Source organism: Amphibalanus amphitrite, unplaced genomic scaffold (genome assembly GCF_019059575.1).
Source record: "Amphibalanus amphitrite isolate SeventyFive unplaced genomic scaffold, NRLGWU_Aamphi_draft 001106F_arrow, whole genome shotgun sequence".
NCBI lineage: Eukaryota > Metazoa > Arthropoda > Thecostraca > Balanomorpha > Balanidae > Amphibalanus > Amphibalanus amphitrite.
Window position 1 is genome coordinate 82,497 of NW_024882600.1, and position 22,833 is coordinate 105,329.

At 51.6% G+C, this 22,833-nt stretch overlaps 1 protein-coding gene across 7 annotated transcripts; it reads left to right on the forward strand.

Moving 5' to 3' along the window:
• Nucleotides 1–1,352: 1,352 nt before the first annotated feature.
• LOC122370182 (Golgi apparatus protein 1-like) lies at nucleotides 1,353–18,282 on the forward strand. 7 transcript variants are annotated; one of them, XM_043345558.1, is made up of 21 exons: nucleotides 1,353–1,418; nucleotides 5,298–5,596; nucleotides 5,915–5,956; nucleotides 8,151–8,316; nucleotides 8,579–8,709; nucleotides 9,064–9,141; nucleotides 9,587–9,754; nucleotides 9,991–10,189; nucleotides 10,391–10,480; nucleotides 11,288–11,430; nucleotides 11,971–12,086; nucleotides 12,447–12,570; nucleotides 12,961–13,107; nucleotides 13,495–13,664; nucleotides 13,900–14,017; nucleotides 14,564–14,766; nucleotides 15,106–15,196; nucleotides 15,570–15,692; nucleotides 15,909–16,103; nucleotides 16,409–17,044; nucleotides 17,275–18,282. In XM_043345558.1, the coding sequence occupies exons 2-21, from the start codon at nucleotides 5,339–5,341 to the stop codon at nucleotides 17,440–17,442; spliced, it is 3,366 nt and encodes a 1,121-aa protein (XP_043201493.1). In that variant the 5' UTR covers nucleotides 1,353–1,418; nucleotides 5,298–5,338; the 3' UTR covers nucleotides 17,443–18,282. The 7 variants fall into 7 exon arrangements, with proteins under 7 accessions (XP_043201493.1, XP_043201495.1, XP_043201497.1 ...); XM_043345560.1 differs by having other exon boundaries at nucleotides 1,355–1,407; XM_043345562.1 differs by having other exon boundaries at nucleotides 1,414–1,453.
• Nucleotides 18,283–22,833: the final 4,551 nt, after the last annotated feature.

The following is a 22,833-nucleotide window of genomic DNA, read 5'->3' on the forward strand; positions in this document are numbered from 1 at the left end:
CAACGGGCTTGAGTATATTGTTCGGCGAAATATCTCTTACTGTACTCCACAGAAATGGGACGGGATACAGATGCGTAGAAACACATTCATGAACACGTGAAAGACGATAAGTAAACTTTTTTTTTACTCAAAATCAATGCTACAAAGCAGGGATGTGGAGCCGTGAAAATGGCAGACGGCTTCGGCTCCGGAGGGGAAAATCGGCTCCGGCTCCGAGTAAAATGGTCGGGCTTCGGTTCCGGCTCCGACTCAGTACAACCCCTATACAAAGGTCAGCACGGCTCCCTTCACGCATTCCCTCGAAGGCTTGCGGCTTTGAGCAGGGAGCCAGGGTGAGTGCTGAAAATCCCTGGTCTACCGTGGGAATAAGGTCTAGAAAAAAATTACACGATCCTGTGCTGATAATATCTTCATGAATTTATTGAATTTGCATTATTTGCACACAAGAAACATTCCATAAATCGATTTGAAGAGTGAAGTACGTCTGCAGAAAGTCAGTTCGCAGAATCAATATATTGATAAACCAGCTGATTTCAGAATCAAAATAATGATTAGCCAGCTGTTTGCGGAATCAAAACATTGATTCTCGCCGGGATTAGCCGCCGTGATGAATCAATTTCTTGATTATTTTCAAGACGCTTTCCTAAACTAACCAAAGAGGTTAGGGCTATTGTTTCGTGCCTGGCGGGTAGCTTCAACGTTGTTCTTCATTTTGTGAAGAAACTATCTTGAAATTATAGCCGGTTGCTGAAGAATTGACGTTTCTGTGATGGTCTGCACGTATGCCCATATATGGTCAAAGCTCCGCCCACTAGAATCAATATTTTGATGCCTCCATATTTTGATTCCCGCCGCCTAGTTTGCCCAACTGACATGTTCCATTTATACAGATACAGTTAAGACCTGGTTATGGCAAGCATTTTCGAGAAAAGATAGGATAAGAGTCCAAGACAAAGGTAGAGAGAAACAACACCAACATAAAACACCGACTATGTAGCACTAATACTGTCAAATTCATAAAAATATATACATGAGTCGATCAGAAATTCACTGTAGATTTCGAAAATGGTGTCAAATGCCACTCAAATACCCCCATTCGCATGTACGAAGCAATAAAACACTGACCTTCAGTTCCGCGTGCCATTCTCCATAGGCCACTGTGTATTAAATAACGCGTTCACTGATCGCAAAAAATGAGACCCACATATGACGCGTTTGCTACCAGCCAATCAGCGCTCGGGATGCCGAGCGCTGATTGGTGGAGAGGGCCGTCGTTAGCAGTCCATTACATGTCGTTTTCCTTGAACATATGCGTGAGCGCTGATGCTGCTCACGGGCTGTTGCCATTTTTCGTAATGCTGAAGGCACGGGAGCGAACCCCCCTGAGCGGACCGGTGTCAGGCTTCTGTAAATATACCGTGGGTGTCTATATAAAAATATTGATGCGTAGTAGGTTGTTGCATTACATGTTATTGTTGCATTATTTTTGTCATTTTTTAAGATAACCTCCCATACTGTATCTCAATCTGTTGCTATTGATATTGACCCGTTTTGGTTTCTGTCTCATCAGTGCCCCAAGAGTCCCTGTACTCAGTGTAGGTACTCAAACTGTGCCTGCTAGTCTGCAAGCAGTTTGTTTAAATTGTGGGTGTACAAACTGAAGCTGAAGCATTCAGACCGACGTTGACGTCGATAAATGTTTCAATAGGTTCTTAATTACATATGACATGCGTAGTAGGGTAAGGTGCCTAATTAGCGACCCTTTCCGATTTGCGACCTACCTCCCTACAGAAAAACTGGCAGGAGAAAACGGGGTAAAAACATTGTCAAAAGGTCTGCCATACTTTGGTTATCAAATTAAATTATTTTCCGGTCGTCGATGTTTCTGGTGGGACGTTTCAGGCGAGTTTAAATAAAATTGACGAGTTTCTTATCCAAAATTTGTGTGTTTGGGCCCTCTCTGATGAAAAGTGGTGCACATTAGGATGATGCACCTTTTTTATTCTTAATCGACATTCCTTTTTTAATTGATTGCCGTTTTCCCATAGTGAATCGCTAACTGTGCACAGCATGGCGGTTAAAAATGTGTTGCAACTCATATTTCCTATTTGCGCCTGACATGGTCGCAAATAGCTCAAGAAGGGAAAGAAAGGGGAAAAGAGAGAAATGAAAATGAGGTGTTGCTGAAGCTTGCAATGTGTGGCAGGGGATGCCAAATGTCGTCACCAACTGCAGGGGTGCCGAATTCAGCGCGGACCTCGAATATCATACAAGATAGCCCGCAAAATTTGGGTTTCCGCCTTCTTTTCGCCTTCGGTGCATCACGTGATCAGTTTTTACTTACGTAAATGTGTTGGATAAACGTTCCTGTTCGAGTGATTGAGTGCTTTGCGTATAGGTTACCTTTTTTGAGATCATATTTCATTTTTTCAGGCGTCGCATTTTTTGCCATTTTTAATATGGGGAAACCCATAGACTTATTAGCGACCCTCCCCGGTCGCTAATCGGGAAGAGTTCCCTATTAGCGTTTTTGGCAATGGTTTGCCAAAATGCTCACTACAAATAAGTTAGTGAGTATTGGGGCAGAAAATGACTATATTTTAATAGAAAAATGAACGATCTCTCCGAAAATCAAGCCAGCACAGTGGCACGTACAGAGCGTGAGCAATGACGGTTCGAATTAAGGGGGTCGCTAATTAGGCACCTTACCCTACCCTGTCAGTGTCATAGAGGTAATACCTACCTATCTGCCTCCTGCTCAACTTCGGAATGCAGTAAAAATGTGTTAAAATATGCTCTGATAAGGAATATTAATTAGTTAACCCGCGCCGGGCCCTGGGGTGTTTGAACACCCCTCCCTGCGTTTTTTTTGCAGATACCTATCTAAAATACGAGCCACCGTTTTTGGCACACCTGTTCATGCATTTTTTCTTCACATGTTGTGAAAATTTCAGACCCAGGGCTCTCAAGGTCATGTCAACAGGTCACGTCAAGTGACCTCACCTCAGAAAAAGTTGCAATCCTCGACATAGCTACATCTACTGAATGATCGCCTTGAAACTTTCAGCGATTGATAAGAGTAACAGTATGTACAAAATTTATATCTCGAAATTTTGATATCGGTGACCTAAGGTCAGGTCAATTTTGTGACCTCTCCATTACCTATAGGTAAGTCGACAGGAGAAAATTGAAATGCACCTATTTTGGACGAATGGTGTTCAAAACCCTCTTAAATATCAGTTCATGGGTTAACATGACACACTGAATCGGAAAAATGCACCTGCGACTCGCAGGTGCATTTTTCCGATTCAGTGTGTCATGTTAACCCACTGCGAGCCCTCTGTGTGCCCCTGAAGTCATCTCAGGTCATGAATGGTCACCTGCAGTTTTTTTGCTATAACTTATGATAAAGACGTGCTAGAGCGATGAAAACACGTCAGATGTATTCAGCTCAACGATACGGATCGACTGATATGCAAATTGCAACATGACCCTTTTCAGTCAGGTCATGACCTTGACCTGAGGTCAAATTTTCAAAATTACCTTTCAAGGTCAACAAATAGTTCATTCGACGCGTCTCGACGAGAGGAACACGATGCTGCCAAAAGTAATGTCGTAGCACTCTTGAATCAAAAGCTATTGCCGAAAAACAGTTTTCGTGAAAACTGCTATTTTTACAGTTTTTGCCCTCTGGAGGCTAAACCGTTGACCTGAGGTCAAATCTGAGGACATTATCCCGAAAGGTCTGTAAAAGGGCTATCGAATGCGCTTTTCCGCGGCGCTGTAGCTCTATTGGTTCCCGAGTTAGCCGTTGGCAGTTTCCAAAATTGTTGAAATGGACTACATTTGACCTTTGATGACCTCTGGCGACCTGGCCTTTGACCTGACCCAAAAAATGAGCAGAGTGTTTCCGTCATTATTTTTGACGCTCTTTCGAATGCCGCTTACCGCGTGTCGCTACGTGGCCCAGGAGCCGAGTTAGACAGCGGCCTGGCGCGGAAGTCGCGGAGCACCGGCCCGGCGCGGCGGGTTAAGAAGTGAAGCATCATTGATTTGAGGGTATCAGTAAAGCTGGCGTTACTGATACCGACTTGAGTATAGGTGCATTACCTAGTCAGTGACTGGATGTGACTGTTAGCATCCTTGGTTCCTTACTACCAACTCAGTTCATTAGGTACTTACTGCCAGGTTCAGGGCTGCAGAGTCAATGAAGTTTTGGTGACCCAGACTCTGACTCTAACCCTGGCTTTCAAAAATCAACTCTGACTCCAGGCAGAACTGTCAACTCTGACCAACTCCAAGTCTGGATTTGACTCGGCAGATCTGCGGAGTTGACAGGTTTTTGGTGACTCTGACTCAAACTTAAGATCCAGTTTGTAAAATACACTTAGACTCTGGTCAGAATTGTTGACTCTAACCAACTCAGGCTCTGCAGCCCATGCCAGGGTGCAAGGCGACAGTGTGAGAATCTGATTGAGACGTGGCAAGTTGAGGCTCGGCTGATGCCTGTTAGATGAGAGTGCATGCATGACAAGTAGGAATGCATGTCCTGTGTCAGTAATAAGTAATTGGTATGCCTGGCACATAGCGCTTCACGTTCAACTTCCACACTTGGCACCGGGCACAGCCACAATGAACTGAAGCATTGTGGGATGAGTGAGGCAGTGTTAAAAAGGTTGGATGCATTCAAAACCAAAGTCAGCAAATTCTGTCATAGATGACCTAACCTTCACAGTTTACATTTATATCAGGGGTAGGTTCAGATGGGCCTGATGAGCTCGGTTTATGAATGCAGTTGACTTTATTGGGTTCACAACTCACCTGCAAAATTAACCCTCACACCTATGTGGAGTCAAACTAACCCCCTCGATTTTTCGCCAATGACTCGTGCTAAAAGCGGCCGATCTTGACGTAACTTTCAGTACCCACGATTTGATCAGTTTTACATCTCACCTACCCAGAAAATTTCATGATCTTGACCCAAATGACCTTTGACTTGTGATCTGTATCTCGAGACCATGTTTGTCCGGAATCGAGACTCAGCGTATGTTGGTGTCATGTATGTCGGTGTATGTCGTATGTCGGGTGTATGTCGGTGTCATGTTGATTAAGCTTATTAAACCATATGCCAGTAAGGTAGCGCCTTTTGGGATGAAAAATGAGTGCAGCAGTAAGCCCACATATGCTCAAGGCTCAAGTGTTATGTACTCCTCCCCCTCAAATATTTAACTCCTTGCTAGCTTGCTATTTTGTCTGTTTAAAACTATGACAAACATCCCTTGGTCTCTGCTCTACAGGTGTCCAGCCATTCCTGGTTCCTTGGAAGACCTGGTGAAGGATGGGATCTCTTGGCTTTTGTCAGCTGGTTTTGCTGACTCTGGCGCTGAATGCAGCCGGGAGCATCGCTGCAGCTACTACGGCTCCACCAGCCAGTGACCCGCAGCTGGAAGCGGAGGCCGATATGCTGGGAATACGACTGATCAGACACCCGGCCTGTGCCGCGGACATACACAGGATCTGTGCTGAAGACAAAAGCATCACGCTCAATGATAAAACCCCAAACATCGATGTGATTGGTTGCCTGCTCGATCAACAGGTAAGAATACCTACACGGCGATGTTGCGTCGTTACGGTATAAATGTATCGTAAGACTTTTTATAGTAAATTACAATCATATGGACATCCAACAGCTGTTAACCTTTAAAGAATTAAGCAATGTTCATTATTAACTTAGCATTTAGATCAATACACTGAGTTTCTCAAATCACAGCGAGGGCCTTTCTGCGTGAAAAGTGTTCTAGCTGTGAAAAATAGCCAGGTGAGATGGATTGTTCGTGCCATCATTTGTCTGCACTTTACAAAGGTGCACTTCAGGATGTTTTGGCTGAGTGTCGTTTGTTTTGTTCTGTTCCAGGAGGAGCAGGAGGATGCTGGTGTGTCAAAGGAATGTCATCATGTAAGTAGATACGGCATTTCTTGTCCGCAATGTTACCAAATTTTGCGACAGAGATGACAGGAGTCGCGCCAAGTGAGGATGCTGGCTCGGCTCGTTCCCCCCCTCCCCCTCCCCCTCCCCCGACCTTTCGGCCCTGTCCTCTCCGATAGCCCCGTCCCTCCTCTCGTACCTGTCCTCTTTCCGGAGCCCCGACTCTCCCGCTCCCGGCCCTCTCCGGTCGCCTGTCACTCGTGTCGTGACGCGGCGCCGTGTCACGGTGTCACGAACGTCACGTGTCCGCCGTGACACCCAGCGGACCGCTCACGTGCCGGTGTCCAGCGCCGCCGGCAGCCGCCGGTGGATCGGGGTGCACGCTTTCATATCGTTTTGTTGAACACAGCGGGCAGTTTGTCGCATTTTGGTCCATTGCATACTGTTACAATTACATAAGAGCAGCAGTATCTTACCAGTGTAACGCCTTTTGGGGCGACTAACGGAGCGAGCGAGAGGGTGAGCCTTGCACGTGCGAAATTACGAGGGGGTACCTCCAACTGAGTTGTGCACGGCACCCTACTACCCGGTCTCTAGCGATGTGCCAAATTTGAGCACAATCGGCCCAGCCGTTCTCGAGATCTGGAAGCGGCACCCTGCACGTGCGCACGTGCAAAATGGGTCCCAAATGACTTTTGCATGGCACCCTACTAACCGGTCCCTAACCACGTACCAAATTTGAGCGCCATCGGTCCAGCCGTTCTCGAGATCTGGAATCGACCCCTGCACGTGCGCACGTGCAGCAGCACCTCAACTCTGGCACATGGATATGCATTGCATAGTGGGTGCCTACCTACATGCCAACTTTCAGCGCAATCGGCCAAGTAGTTACCGAGATATTGCAACAATTACAAAAGTGACACCTCTTCGTTTTGCACGTGGCACATGCATAAGGGGTCACCCACATGCATCGGCAATAGTCCAATACTTGGTAGAAGGAATGAAACTACCCTACAAAAATTACCGCATGTAAATCGGTCAAGTGGTTGCTGAGATATAAGCCTCGCAAAAGCGTGACCACGGCCGGCCGGCCGGCCGCTCATACTCAGAAATTTCCGTTAATCTAAGGAAAGACTACGCTCGCTTCGCTCGCTCCGTAATCATGGATGAAATGCTTGCACGCGATGGTAATGGTAAAATGGGCTCTTCTCTATTGGCATTATCGTGGTTTTGGAGCAACCACGTCTGAAATAAGCATGCCTGTGTTGAATGATATAAGAGTCGTTCATATATATAATACTGAACGAGGCCGGTGTAAATAAATTTTCAAGACCGAGGTCCTTACTGGATTTTTGAACGAGGCCGAAGGCCGAGTTCAAAAATCAGTAAGGACTGAGGTCTTGAAAATTTATCACCGGCCGAGTTTGGTATGTATTTTACTGTATGCCAACGATAAATTTATTTTCTGGACCGAAGCTCTTAGCCGACTTAGGAACGAGAACATCCCAAAATGTTGGCTTAAGTGCATTCTGGTAATGCATTTTTGACCGTGGTCAATTTGCTTACACCAGTTATTACCACACCCCTCTGGCTAATGTATTTGAATAGGCCAGGCATACAGTAAAACCCATATCCGGAAAAGGCATTCCTCTTTCCTGGACTTGCGCCGCCACGGCTATTCGATGATTTACCGTTAGCCGTGGCGATGACCGCCGTTCGGCACCTAAAACTCTCTTTTTCCCCGTGATCCGTTTATTGATATCACGGAATATACAGTATACGACATATATGTCGTATACTATGTATTCCGTGTTGATATGCTAAGCGTTTTGCAGTCGAATTATTACCAAATTGTTACATGGACCTAAAGAAGAGCTGCAAGCTCGCTGGATTATTTCAAGTACATCTAAGTTCTATGGTTCATTCGTTCGGTGATTGGAAAGTGGACATTACGTCTGCCATTCAATTTTGTTTATGTTATTTCATTTGTCCAATGTCGTGTACTTTCCTGCCTTGGGACAGCTGAAGCATGTTTTCATGTTCCATGAAACACATTTCCTGCTAAAGTAAAACGAGTACAGTGAGAAATGTTTGCCCACGGTTTAGTGAGCATTTCACAACCCCACAAGCCAATGCCGAGTGACTGCTGAATATTTGCAGAAACAGTCTAGCATCCTGTGTCAGCCTGCATGACAATGACCCGTGCGCTACCGTCTACCCACAGGTTCTGTGGCAGCTGCGTCACAACCTAACGCGCAGCACCAGTCTGGTGCGAGCAGTTGACACAGCGTGTTCCAAGGAGCAGTTTAAGAACTGTGACCGCTCCGACCCCCAGCCGGGCCACTACGTCTCCTGCGTCATGGAACACCTGGACGATGTCGAGGACGATGGTATGTGTGTGTGTGTTTGTGTTTTGTGGCGTGAAATTGACGCCATATGACGTTTGATGGGTGGTTGAAGTGGTATACTGTGACTGAAGGTGGCATAGAGGTTGATGGTGACATGACGTGTCAGGTTATTCTGATGTTGTGAGTGAATCCCCACAAAGTGCCGGAAAACCTCACCTACAAAATATTCAATAAGTTTGCAAAGTGTTGCTGGTGATTCTCGCAATTTCTGACGAAACCTGGCGTGGTCGACTGCTACCCGCAGAGTGTGCCGAGTTCCTGGAGAACCTGAGTGTGATGATTTTCTCCGACTACCGGATGATTTACAAGTTCGCCCAGGACTGCGGGCCCGACATCGACAAACATCAGTGCGGCCGACTCGAGGACGATGACGAGGTAAAACTGGGCCAGCTCGGGCGAGGAGACAGGCCCCGCCTGGGCTGCAGTTCTGATAGGGTCGTGACTCGTGACTCAGGGTGGCTGCAGAACCGTTAATTAATATGGGGGTAGACCAGCTTGTTTAGATCGTTCTGTGCAGTTGACATTGACACACAATAGGCGCATTGATTTCGATAGTATGAACGTGATGGCTGCCAGCCACGCTATTAAGATTCTACAAAGTATGAAATTAATGAATAACGGCGACATTTAAAAAAAAAATGATGCGGATGATGTTTCGGATCTGGGCGCCACAGTAAAGTTGGTCGCCGCTCGTAGTGCCGCTGCTCACTGTGTGTCTGTTTTTCACAGAATGTCCACAGCCAAGGGAAGACAATCGAGTGTGTCTCGTCACACATGGACGAGCTGTCGGATAGCTGCAAACTCCAGGTATGGAATCACGTCCGATGAGAGGGCGGGAAACATCAGGGGCTAGGACGACTGTTTCGCTCGGTATTAGAGCTATTGCAGAGTTTCTCAGTTTGTGGCAGATGCATCGCAGGTTCATGTGTGAGACAATGTTTGGGTTTGAATTTGGTATCAAATCAAGGTCTCTTACATGTTATATCAGTAGTGCAAGTATGAAATTTCCTTCCGCGGTGGCGATGTGTGCAAAGTACTTGGGTAATGGGCATTTTGTACCGCCCCCGTGTATCGGTATTGCGTATATTTTACCCACTGGCCGTCTCATCTTCCTGTGTGCCTGTATTGCTGAGTTCGTCTGGCCTGTACGTTTGCTCTTTTTCGTTATTTTAGAATCCCCGTATGCTTGTTCCGTATGTCCGCCCGTCCATATTGCGGAGTTATCCACGTTATTTACCCTGCCTTCGGTCAGGTGCTGCGCGTTGCCGAGCTGCAGGCCGAGGATTATCACATGGACCGACCGCTCTATTTTGCCTGTCGTGACGACCGGGAGCGCTTCTGCGCCAATGTCGTCTCCGGAAACGGCAAGGTCTACCAGTGTCTACTGCATCACAAAATGGAACAGGAGATGAGCAAGAGGGTAGGAACGCCTCAGCCGCTAGTGTCTTGTGACGATGCGCCGGGGATAGTCGCTAGTTGTGGTCACGCCGAGCTCTTAAGACCCCGGTTGATAGCCTCCGTAATCCCCAGCGTTAATTCCTCCTGTAGTGAGTTGAGTATTCAATCTCTACTGGTCACTCCTGATATTTGTGTACCCACCGTGTTTGTGGAAGACGGCTGTCGCTCTGTTTGACCTTCGTCCTCCGCCGCCCGCAGTGTCGCCAGCAGCTCACCCGGCGCCAGAAGATGACCGCAGTCGACTACAGGGTGGACAAGCGACTGCGAAAGGCGTGCAAACCGGAGCTGGCCGCGAGCGGCTGTCACCAGGCCGGCGGCCAGCCCACGGACACGGCCGCCGCACACTCGGTCAAACTGTCGTTCGTGCTGCTATGTCTAGAGGATCATCAGAAGTCAGGTACGGTGAGAGAAGCTGGGAGTGTGGGACAGGCCGGTGACGATTCACGTCTCAGACCCTGTCAGCGGAGAGTGTCTGTGGGTCTGTGTGGAGTACATCCAGGACGTTACAACTCGCTGTGTAAATGTTTTATCTTAGTCACCCTGCCACCCTGTCTCCAGCACGTTGTCACTCAGTATTCATGTTCTTTTGTTTCCTCAGGTCACGCTGTCAGCGGAGAGTGTCTACAGCAGGTGACCGACCACCGGCGCGCCCTCATGGAGGACTTCAGTATCTCCCCGGAGGTCGTCAGTAAGTAGGCTCACACTCCCCAAACCATTTCTCTCTCTTCTCTCTCTTGCTTTTCTGGCGTGTCCAGACCCACGGAGATATTTCGAATATAAATAAGCAAGTAAAAGTGCCCCTTGCAGCAGCCAGAAGGGGTACTACTCAGCAGTATCAGCATTACTCACTACCCAGCCACCTGAGTTTTAAATCCACTCGGGCTCACTCTCCCAGCTGTCCGGTTGGTCAGTGTCCGAGTACTAGGATGGGTGTGAAGTTCAATCATCTGAGGATTGACTCTGTCCCCTCTCCCTCCTCATGTTACCAGTAGCCTGTGCTGAGGACAATTTTGGAAATAAGGCACTTTGCTGGTCCCAGTCGGGTCCAAACAATTTTGTTCTCCTGTACAAATTTATACTCCAGCACCTGAAATTTCTTAAATTCCCAGCCTGTGTTATCAAAAACTACTATTATTACGCCTAAAACACGCAGTTATAGCATTGAGAGAACACATTTTATCAACTGTCGCATTTAGTAGGCCAGACATGAGATTTTCCTGTTGAGTGTTCTACAAGCTGGCCGGTTCTTCGGACAGATTTTATTCTCCGGGACCAGGACCAAAATTCACCATTCCAACATTGGCTGAGGACATCCCGCGTCTCTGCGACCACAGTTGACCCGCCTCTCTCCCTCCTTACCAGTGGCCTACGCTGAGGACATCCCGCGTCTCTGCGACCACAGTTGACCCGCCTCTCTCCTTCCCTACCAGTGGCCTGCGCTGAGGACATCCCGCGTCTCTGCGACCACTGACCCGCCTCTCTCCTTCCTTACCAGTGGCCTGCGCTGAGGACATCCCGCGTCTCTGCGAGGAGGAGACGCAGAACAAGAACGGCAAGGTGATCCACTGTCTGATGATGCACTCCAACCCGGCCCACTTTGCCGAGGAGCAGCTGGTCTCGGCGCAATGCCAGCGCCAGGTAAATACGGGGACAGAGACTGAGATGTACAGAGGTGGTGGGGCCGCTCAAAGGATAGGTATGGGGACAGAGGCAGCGACACCCGGGGCAAGGCCGGTCCTGGGGATAGGCATAGGGACAGATGCACCTCATTGACAGAGGTATATACTGTACGAAGGGCATTTCGGAAACTTTCAATGATATTACTTACTTTACCAGTCTACGATATTTCAAACTGTTATTAAAATAACAGTTTTAGGTAGATATATGTCGAAGCTAGAATGCGTACTGATCAAGGTCTTCAGCTCGGTATATGTTCCTGTGAAGGCGCGATGAGCGTTCAGGTTCCTTCAGCTCCCCATCTGCCGTATACAGGCCCAGTGGGTGTGACGCCCTCGCCGTTCCGCTCAGCTGGAGGACCAGCCGACAGTGACGAATGACGCCCCCCGCCGTTCCGCTCAGGTGGAGGACCTGCTGACAGTGACGCCCCCCCCCCCCGCCATTCCGCTCAGCTGGATGACCTACTGACAGTGACGCCCCCCCCCCCGCCGTTCCGCTCAGGTGGAGGACCTGCTGACGGTAGTCGAGGTGGCTGACCAGTGGAACGTGGACCCGGTACTACGCCAGGCCTGCTCACCAGTCGCCAGAGAGGCGTGCGCGGACGCCGAGCCCGGAGAGTGAGTGGGGCTGACGGGACGGGCGGAGAGCCGAGACACAGGGTGGGATCGAGAGGAGTGGCCGGCACTGTCTGCAGGCTGGAACCGAGGAGAGGGGACCGTTACGTGGGAATTGGTGCATTATTTGTGGTGTCCTTGATCGATGAAGTACCAGTCACGTCCTGACATGCTGGCCCCTTCAGTGTTCTCTGACCCCTAATTTCATGAGTTGTCGAAAGTCCTACCCGATCTGACGTCCTATGTCCCGACGTGTTCCGTTCAGGATGCTGATTGCTGACGCGATCTGACCTGTGCCTCTTACGTGTTCCGATAAGGATGCTGGCTGACCCTATCTGACCCCTGACCTATCATGCCGGTCAGGATGCTGTCCTGTCTGGCCGAGGCGGTCGGCACGGAGGCGATGACGCCCGCCTGCGAGCAGGTGCTGCTGCAGATTCAGTTCTTCATGTCCAGGGACTTCAAACTCGACCCGCAGCTCTACAAGGTAGGCAGTCGTGGCACGGTCCCGCCTTTCAATTCGTGCACGGGCTGGGGCCTGGTATGCCGACGAATTTTCATGAAATACTGGATTTTGCGGCTGGGCAGCTTGAGATGCATACATTTCCAAACAAGACGGATGTGATAAACTTACTGTTTGTGGAAGTGACTTCAACAGATCGCAATATATTTTTTTTTTCTTTTGCTATAGGTAATCTTTCGTGCTAAGATACCGGCCATCAGTCACCTCAGGCGCAACATGAGACATGTATCTGCGTGGTGGCTCTGCGCCATCATACCCATCCGTGTCAATGTCAGTTTGTCGCTCGTAGTGTCAATCTGTGTCTGCCTCTGCCCCCGTGTCACACGCCCCCCCCCCCCCCCCCTGTGTCGTCAGGCGTGTCACGAGGACGCGCGGACGTTGTGCGCGGCGCCCGAGCACTGGTGGCAGCCGGAGACGGACAGGGGCGGCGTGGACCGCGACCCGAATGTGCTACCCTGTCTCTATCGCAACATCTACCACGCCGACGAGACGCAGGGCAGGGTAGGGTGGCAGTGAGGGAGGTGCGGGCGGGCTAACCCTGACGGGGATGACAACTGACCGGTCGCGATGAAAGTACCGTCCGACTGACCCGCCTGCGGGAGGCAATTTCGGATAAATCCTCTTGCTATTCTGCCTGTGACCTCTCTGATCCGCCTGTGATCTCTATGACCACCCTGTAACCTCTAGCCCACCTGTGACCCTCCCGTGCTGTCCCGCCTGTGACCTGTGACCTCTCTTTCCTGCCGTTGACCTCTGGCTTATCTATGCCCCTTGCAGCCCATCGCTAACCTCTCTAACCCGTCAAGCCTCTCTGGCCCGGCTGTGACCTTTCTGGCTCCGCTCGCTATAACCCGTCTCGAACCCCTCTGACCGGCCACCTGTCCCCAGGTGTCCCCCGGGTGTCGGGCCGCCGTCCGTCGCGTTATGAAAAACCGGGCCGATCAGGTGGATCTGCACCCGCGCATCCAGTCCGTCTGTATGGCCGACCTGGCCAAACTGTGCTCCGAGCACTCTCAGCGCGGGCACGAGATACGCTGCCTGCAGGATAACTACTTCACGTGAGTGCAGGCGGGCGGCGCGGGCTGAGAGCCGGGGAGTCGGGTCTATACGGGCCGGCCAGAGGGTATGGAAAATGTTCAGTATCAAGTCTTCATCTGGCTATCGGACTTGTCTCAGCTTAGCAATATGCTCTCGTCCGCAGGCTATCGGCCCAATGCCAGTTTATAACATGACCCTCCCCTTCAGCTAATGGGCCCAACAACAACAGCTAATGACATGCTTCTCTGCCCTCAGGCTATCGCCCCAGTGTCATAAGGTCATTAAGTCGGTGACGGAGGACGAGGCACGGTACATCGAGCTGAACCCCGAGGTGGCCAAGGCCTGCAAACAAATCATCAAACAGAACTGCATGGTGAGTATGTCTGCCCGGTCTCGTCTTCAGTTCGTAGCTCGTCCTGACGACAGTAGACGCCGGACTGTTTTTTTTCTCGGCGTTGTTAAGGTAAGTTACGATGGGATTGCGGACTGAATTTATTTTTAGGCTGCCGTGTTGGATTTATGTGTGCATAGACGTACGATAACCATACTATCGTGTCAGAGGATTCTTTGGCCACTTCGTATTTATGCCACCGTGACTCGTAAGTATCCGCTGTTCAAAAAACCACGGTGACAATAAAAAAAAAAAACAATGCCAGTTTTTGGTATTGCGCCCCAACAAACTATTTTATAGTAGCATTGTTGCACTTGTAACACAGTAATGGTCAACGGACCAGGCTACTATTGACTTTTATTGACCCAGTCCGTATCCGATTGTGAAGTCCGGCACTGAAAGCTGAACTGACCTGACCTGAGACTGCCCTAACCGCCCCTCAGAAACGCGTCGAGGCCGGTGGTGACCTGAAACTGACCTGACCAGTGACCAACTCGTCCGCCACCCCCCCCCCCCCCCCCCCCCCAGAAACACGTCGAGGCCGGTGGTGACGGCGTCATGGAGTGTCTGATCCGCCACAAGAGCGATCGGGACGTGCGTCAGGCGAGCAAGTGCTGGGCTGCCATCAACCACTTTCAGATTATCAGCATGGAGGACTACAGTTTCAGCTTCCGCTTCAAGCAGAACTGTCAGGAGGATGTGGCCATACACTGCCGCAATGCCGAGAAAAAGTAGGAGGGGGTGTGGGGCTGCGGGATGGGGTTTGCTCATTTGACATGGTGTGAGTAGGCGTGAGCGCTCCGTCTAGCTTATATGAGTGTTTAAGTGTCCGGCCACTGTCCATATTGTTTTGCTTTGTGATTTGCGGTAGGTATGCATTTCTGTCTGTCGGGGCTGTCTGTGACGTGACTGATCAACTCCCCAGATCGGACGTTTTACAATAATATCCTCTGAACGACTTTGATAGTGTACCTGATTGTCCAGGCTGACCGACGACCGTTACTAACGAATAGTGTTTGTCTACTTTAAACAACCTGCGGTTATTCATTGAGTGTGAATTTGCTTCCCAGGGCGGACGTCATTCACTGTTTGAGCGGTATTATGCTGAATAACACTCTGGCTGACAAGCCACAGCAAATCTCCGAAAAGTGCCGACGTCAGGTGAGTCCGACGAAGACTTGACACTTCCAGTTGGATATTATCTGGGCAGTAGAGACCGACGCCATGTCTCGCTGATCAGTGGAGCCTTTTCTGCTATTCTTTATTCTTGAATACAGCTCTTTGTCTTAAATTTAGTGAAAGAAAATAAAGTTAAAGTGTGAGAATACAGGTTACTGAGTTTTTTTTCGTACCAGAAGCCGCGGTCTGGTCGGTGCTCGGAGACGGTGCGGAGTCAGCGGACCCGCTCTGCCCCTCCTCTGACCGGGGACGGTGGGGGCGGCTCAGTGCCGCTGCCACTCAGGTTCAGACACTATAGCGTGGTGAGCCGCTCCTCCCCACCCACCCTGACCATTACACGGTTCCCCCGCCACAGGTGCAGCTCCAGCTGCGGGAACGGGAGGAGAACGAGGACCTCGACCCGCGCCTGAACGCCCAGTGTGGCGCCGACATACACAAATACTGCAAGGAGGAGTCAGAGACCAAGGGATCGGGAAAGGTGAGCATCCGCGGCACAGTGCTGACTGCTGAGTGTTTGATGTGAATTGCAAGACTCACATGTATCGTCTGCGTCCCCCTCCAGAGCCGACTGGCTGCGTCATAGGCCGGAAGGAGACAATAACATGGTGCACTCCGTCGGTCGTGGGACCTCACCAGTATGACGTCAGACTGGCCGCGCCGACCATGTGACGTCATACACACCGTGTGTCGTCAGGTGCTCGAGTGTCTGCGGGAGCACGTGAACGACCTCTCGGCGCCGTGCTCCAAGCTGCTGTTCCGGCGCCAGCAGCAGAGTCTCATCCTGCCCAAGGCTGACTACTTTTTGTTCAGCGCCTGTAAGGGCATGATACTGAAATACTGCGCCTCGCCAGACGTGAACACGGGCGCGGAGGTGCTGGACTGTCTCAAGGTGCGTGCGCCGGGGCGAGCGGCGGGTGGGAGCCCCTGGGCTAGCGAGTTACCAGCAGTGTGGGATAATTTGTGTGAGATTAAAGTCTGAATTGTATCTGAAGGACCAGTGCACGCAGGTTGCGCGGCAGAATAACTTGAAATAATTGAGATATGGTGCTCAGCTGTTAAAGGTTCGCTGTATATTGATAACATTTAACTGATATATTTTTTATTATTCGCAAGCGCTGTCAGTACCCTCCTGTGTTTGTTGCTCTAAATTTTTGCTCCGGCCTCTCTGACCGGGCCGATGCCTTTGTCCGCCAGGGGCCGACACAGGAGGCCTCGTTCGACCCCACCTGCGGTAAGGTAGTGTCTCGCCGGCTGGCCGAGCAGAAGCGCGACTACCGACTGCACCCGGCGCTGCGCAGCGCGTGCATGGCCGACGCCGAGCGACACTGCGCCTCCGAGCTGGCCAAGGTGCGCTCTGGCGGTGTGCCCGCCCAGGGGCGCGTCACCGCCTGCCTGGCCGACGCGTTCCGTCTGGGGCAGCTGACGGACCGCTGCGGCAGACAGCTGGACCAGGTGCTGCGGGAGGCGGCGCGAGACGTCCGTCAGGACCCGCTGCTGGGCCGTGACTGCCGCAACGAGATCACCCAGCTGTGCGCCGGCGAGCCACCCGAAACTGTCGGCGAGTGCCTGCGGCTCAAACTGGCCGACGGCCAGCCCATGAGTGACGCATGCGCCCAGCGCGTGGCGCGTATCGTCGAGGATGTGAACGTGGACGTGCACACAGACCCGCAGCTGAGCGCCGCCTGCGCGCTGGACCTGCAGAAGCACTGCAGGGACGTGCCGGCCGGCCATGGCGCCCAGCTCACCTGTCTGATGGAGTTGAAAGAGCCGACCGCCCGCTGCGCCGACATGATCGCACTCAGGATGAAGATGATTAAAGCGGCGATTAAGGTGAGTGCGATGCTGTGGCTGGCTGGCGAGGCTATTGGTCGGTGATGGTGGGCAATGAGTTAGTGAGTCAGGGAGCTTGCTGGTGGTGGTTTCAGCATCGGGTGCTTTGTTTTGATAAAGGCTAGCTTAATATTTTTAGAAACTTGATTGACCTCTATGATACTGCCTTTTCGCTTTGTTTCATGGTAAACTGTCCTCTTGTTTGACTCTCCCCTCCCGACCGCCCCCAGGTGCGGCCTGCCGAGACAGTCCAGGACCTGTACGTGACGGTGAGAGACTCACCCAGCCGAGACTACTTCGTCATACTGGCCTTCGGCATCCTAATCGTCATGTTCTTCGGCGGCCTCTGCTGCGGGCGCGCCACCAAGCGTGCCAAATACATCCAGAAAATGAAGTAATTGTTGGCGACTTCAGTGATAAATGAATATAAATATCGTGAGGCATAAAGCATCTATCAGCGCCGGGATCCAAGTGCACAAACTGTTGCAGCGGTCGGCGGAAGTGACTGTGTGAGTGTGCGGTGTGCGGTGCTGTAACTGTGCGCGTGCGTGTTGGTGGCTGTTTGGGTGCGTGGTGATCTCTTATTTTACTGAGGTGGCTTGGGTCTGCAGTGGGTGGGGCGTGAGGTCCGTTTACAGAGGCTGAACTTGCTCTGTCTCCTGCTCTGCTCTTGTGCGAGTGTTAGCGTGCGGTAGTGGAGGCTGGTGTCACGAACAACGTCACGACAGATTCGTCAGCGTGACGGTGACGACGGGACGAGGCTATCCGATATGGTGGTTCGCGCATCGACCTTTGTGCCTCAGCGGGCGGGCCGGCGGCGCCGTGTCGCCCCGGCCGGGGGCACCACCGCTGCTTCTGTGCCGCGGTGAGAGCACGGATCAAAGCAGAGGCTACCGAGATGCCAGCCGAGTCCCGCGTTCAGCACGACGCAACGCACGTGTGACACGTGTGATGGTACACGTGGCGAGGTGCGCACGTGTTGGCCCGTGTGGCGTGCGGTGCGTTATCATTCGGACTGCGACTGGCCCCGTTTTCTGAGGGGCCGAGTGATTGGAGACCGGCGGAGGCCGCAGGTCGGTGGCTCACTGCCCAGCGGGATAACGTCCCGGCCCGCGGTCCGGCACGGGACAGGTGGACGGTTTGAGTTGATGGCGTCAGCGGCGGAGTGGCGGACGCTCCACGACCGGCCGCTGCTTTGTTACGGTATAAAATATACGACGCCAGTGGCATTAAATCCGGTCATTGGTTTGCCTGTGGGCATGCATAACTGATGACTCTTACTATGGTTTTCTGAAAACTGTGCAAATCAATACCAGAGAAGTACCTTATTTCCCTGCCATTCACGTTCCTGGCTAGACACACTGAAATATGAACGTAACACCCATCGACGGCCCACCTTAGCGGTGGACCCGGCTAGTGCCCAGTAAACATGCCGACGTCGGCCCGACGTCGGCCGACGTCGGGGTGACGTCGGCAACTCGGCATCGGCATGCCAACGTCGGCCCGACGTCGGTCCAACCTCGGCACGACGTCGGCTGGATGTCGGATATGCCCGCATGTTCCGACGTCCAGCCGAGGTCCAGCCGACGTCGGGCCGACGTCGGACCGAGATCAATTGCTGAGGTCCAGCCGACGTCGGGCCGACGTCGGGGCGACGTCGGACCGACATCGGCCGCTGTTTTGACCGTTAAAATAATATAAAATACATGTTTCATGTTTCATAAAGAGCTTCTGTATTCAAAATATCCTCAGGAAACTCAAATCTTCCTCCACGCCGCAACCCCAGCTGATCCGGACTGGACGGGAAACTTTATCCCATTTGGGATTGCCCGTAAGCCGAGCTCGCCCGTAGCCGGGTGCGGTGAGTGCTTGGGGGCTGCTCGGCCTATCCTTTGGTCAGGCTCAGCCCTGGCAACTCACCAGGGCCGGGCCCAGTTCATACAGAAAGGCCAGTCGGCAAGTGTCACTTTGCCAAAGTGCCACTTATCAAAGGGACACTTTGGGAAACGTTGGTGCAGGTGTGTAAGAGTGACTATATGAATCCATTGTGGGGTCGCCCTTTCCAATAAGTGTCACGTAACAGCAATGGGACCAGGGACTCTATATGAACTGGACCCAGGGTGCTCGCCAAGAAGACCAATGTCTCCATCCTATGATCCTTCCGGCTCTGAAATGGTCTTGTCAGACCGAAAGGGCATAACACAACAAAACAAACCAAATTCGTTAGCTGGCTGCGTGGTGTAGTGGTTAGCGCATTAATCGCGTTCGAATGACACGTGGTTCGAATCCCATCGCCGGCTGATGCTTTTGGCGTGTTGTCCCAGTAAACATGCCGACGTCGGCGACTGGGGGGCTCGAATCCCGCCGCCGGTCGATATTTTTGGCGCGTTGTCCCAATAAACATGCCGACGTCGGCCCCGTCGGTCCAACGACAAACGATCTCGTCAACCTCGGCAAACGATCTCGGCCCGACGTCGGCTCGACGTCGGCTGGACTTCGGCTGGACGTCGGAACATGCGGGCATATCCGACGTCCAGCCGATGTCGGGCCGAGGTTGAACCGACGTTGGGCCGACGTCGGGCCGAGCCTCGGCCCGACGTCGGGCCGACGTCGTCATGGTTACTGGGTGGCTACCCCTCGACCCCACGGCGGTCCGCTTCCCTCCCTACCGGCGGGTTCCGGTTACGGTGGCGGATTGGGATGGACAGAAAGAAGGGGTGGGGTGAGTGGAATTCCATTTGGCGCACGCTATCGACCGCCTGTATTACATCGCCCACCGTGCCGCCCCTGTCGTGCTGGTGCGCCGCTGCATCAACATTTAACGAGCGGCGCATTGATTAAACATCACTGTCGGCCAGCCGACCCCCGCCGTCCCATAGTGAGGGCGGCTGACAGGACTCGATCCAGCGCGACGAATGACATGCTGGATAACTTTGAAGGTGCTACCTAACAGGTTTCTCCATTTCAGCTTATTTTTTATTCAAAATTGAAATGCCCGAAAATTGGCGTAGAACAATATACGAACATTTCTTTAGCCTTACCATACCACTAGTCTTGTCTGCATACACGAACACGGACACGACTTCACACGCTCGTAAGGTCGCCAGAGAACGGGTGACCTCATCTCGCGGGTAATCCGTTGCTGATTTCCCTGGAGTCAGCGACCGGCTACCGTGGCGGGGCGACCGTCTGATACCCGTGCTCGACACCCATGCGGCGGGCGGAGAGACCCGTCCAGAAAGCATGGCTGGACGGTCCAGTACCCAAGATAAGAGGGGGGGGGATGACTGGTGTCTTCATGGTAATGGAGTCGGACCCAAGGCCATATAACCAACGGACCAGCGTGCGCCGGTCGCAGATTTCTGGTCAATCGTGGAGACTTCCATCAGCAGCTGGTGCCTGTCGACTATCCCCAGTTACAGTTTATCTCCGGTTATGCACTCATCGGCTGATGCTTTGACTCAGTCTCGGTCTAAAACGGAATGACTGCTGGACACGTGGATTCAAGACGCGGGTGATTCATGAACAGCTTTGCATAAAACTATAAAATAACAATTAACCATAAACATAACATTAGTAGGAGGTAACGACAGTTCCTGGTCGTAACGTCCTCGGTGCTTGACCACCCACCCGTGCCGGCTTCCCTCAAATAACTGCAGGACTTCACCCTGTTCTCAACCGCCTGGGTGTACCGACGCTTCGCGACACATTCAGAAGAGGTCGCAATGGAAGAGCCTAGGACCCCCCGACGCCGGTGCTGAATAAATGGGCGGACGGTCGGGAGATCGAACAACGGCGTCGGAGTGAGGAAGGCATGGGTTCTGCCAGTGACAGTCCCATTACAGTGCTGATTACCTACTCGACTGAATTTTGGAGGGCACGGACTACATGATTCATTGGCTTCCTACAAAGGAAATGATCAGACCTGCGAGTTCCATTGCGCTATCGGAACGGTACACAGAAGAACGAAGTCTAGCAAGAAGCCGAATATCGGACGCCACGCTGCGTAGCGTTGCGTCGCTGCTGCTAGTGGATCGCAGTCATCACCACATCCGCCAAACGAGCATGTCTGTCAGTCCCCGATCCGAGCCAACAGAGCGGGGTAATCGCACACAGTATATTGCTGAAGGGGCGTGAAACGGGGTACGATGAGCGTCACTCCTACAGGTTTGACTCTCGGATCAACCTTAGAAGTGGTCGAACATGACCGCACAAATGTCAGCGACACACACAGGGACCGTGAAGAAGCGTCGACAAAGTGAACGTGCTCTTCACATTGATAAGAGATGTGGGCGCTTCCAATACGATCTGGAATAGGCAGGCAGTAGACCAGATGCATTCAACACACAATAGTTTACTCTGAGAATTGGGGTGCAAGCAAAAAAGGGGGCCGCGTCAACGAATCCAGCACACGGTAATTAATCCGCAATAGAAATACACGACGCAACGACAAACCACGACAAACTGAGTAAACACAGTCACATAATAAGCTCTCCCACACATACTGTAGCAGCAACAGAACTACCCTTCAGCCGACTGAAACACGCACTCTGAGACCAAAAAACACGCCTCCAGACATCCATCGCACTCGTCAGAGAGCGCGCCGAGGACCATCCGAGCGCAAAGACACGCCACAGACGCACGTCACGTGATCAAGACATAGACGTGCGGTGGTTCGCGCGCTGACGGTGCTTCTAGCCAACGTCCCAAGACATTAGCGGTCGATCGGCAACACTACCCATCTGATCTCCAGCCATTATCACGCAGTCATGAATGAAAAACTGAATTTGGCAGACGTAACGGCGAAAAATAACCTGACCAATAGCACGAGAGGTGTGCCGGGTGCTCACGAATCGTGGTTATGGATCTTTGCGCCACAGAGAAGTGACGTGTTTGAATTTGGGGTACCATGAGCCACGTCATGCGGAAAAGTCACGGTATCGCACCGGTAGCAGCAGTTGCGGCATGACAGGCCCATGTGTGACAGATGACAGCTGGCAGTGTGACGTAATAGTGACGTCAGGCACACCTTGCCATCACCAGAGGGCGTTACTTGTCTCCATCATCGACAGGCTGTGCCTGTGTCATCACATCTGCAACACTCTTCTCGAGCTCATCGATGCGGTCACCCATCTCGTCGATCCTGCTGATGATGTTGTCCGACATGGTCTGGAAGCGCTGCTGCATGTTCTCCAGCAGGCTCTGCACCTGCCCCAGAGACAGTGACAGGTCACAATTTTCTTAATTTTGCCAATAAAAGAATTAGACACAACCTAACATCCAATCGGTCATTAACATGTTTGCTCACATCCTCATGCTTATTTGATTTAAACTTGCTCTGCCAAGTCTGAAACACTACTGGATACCTGATGTACAGGGTGTCCCATAATTACCCGGACATTGTTAATTAGCGTATAAAATAAGGCAAACATGATTGCGCTTTTTTCTTTTTACCGTCCTATATAGTCAACTAGGGTGGCTGTGACATAGCACATGCAATAGATACGCTTGCTACAAGATCAGCCGACAATGATGGAAAATGCCAGCCATTGCTGGTCTCAGTTGTTTTACGGGTCTCCCGGAACTGGGTGTAGGCCTGTTTTCTTTGACCTCTTGCCGGAGGATTACACGATCATATAAGATAAACTTGACATCAAAGTGTTCCCAGGCCATAAGGTAATATCCTCCAAAACAAAAATTTCTGCCTACGCCACTTTTGCTGCGTTTTTTTACATCTGGAGTGGACACACACACACACACACACAATGTTTATTAAGGAACCAAACATA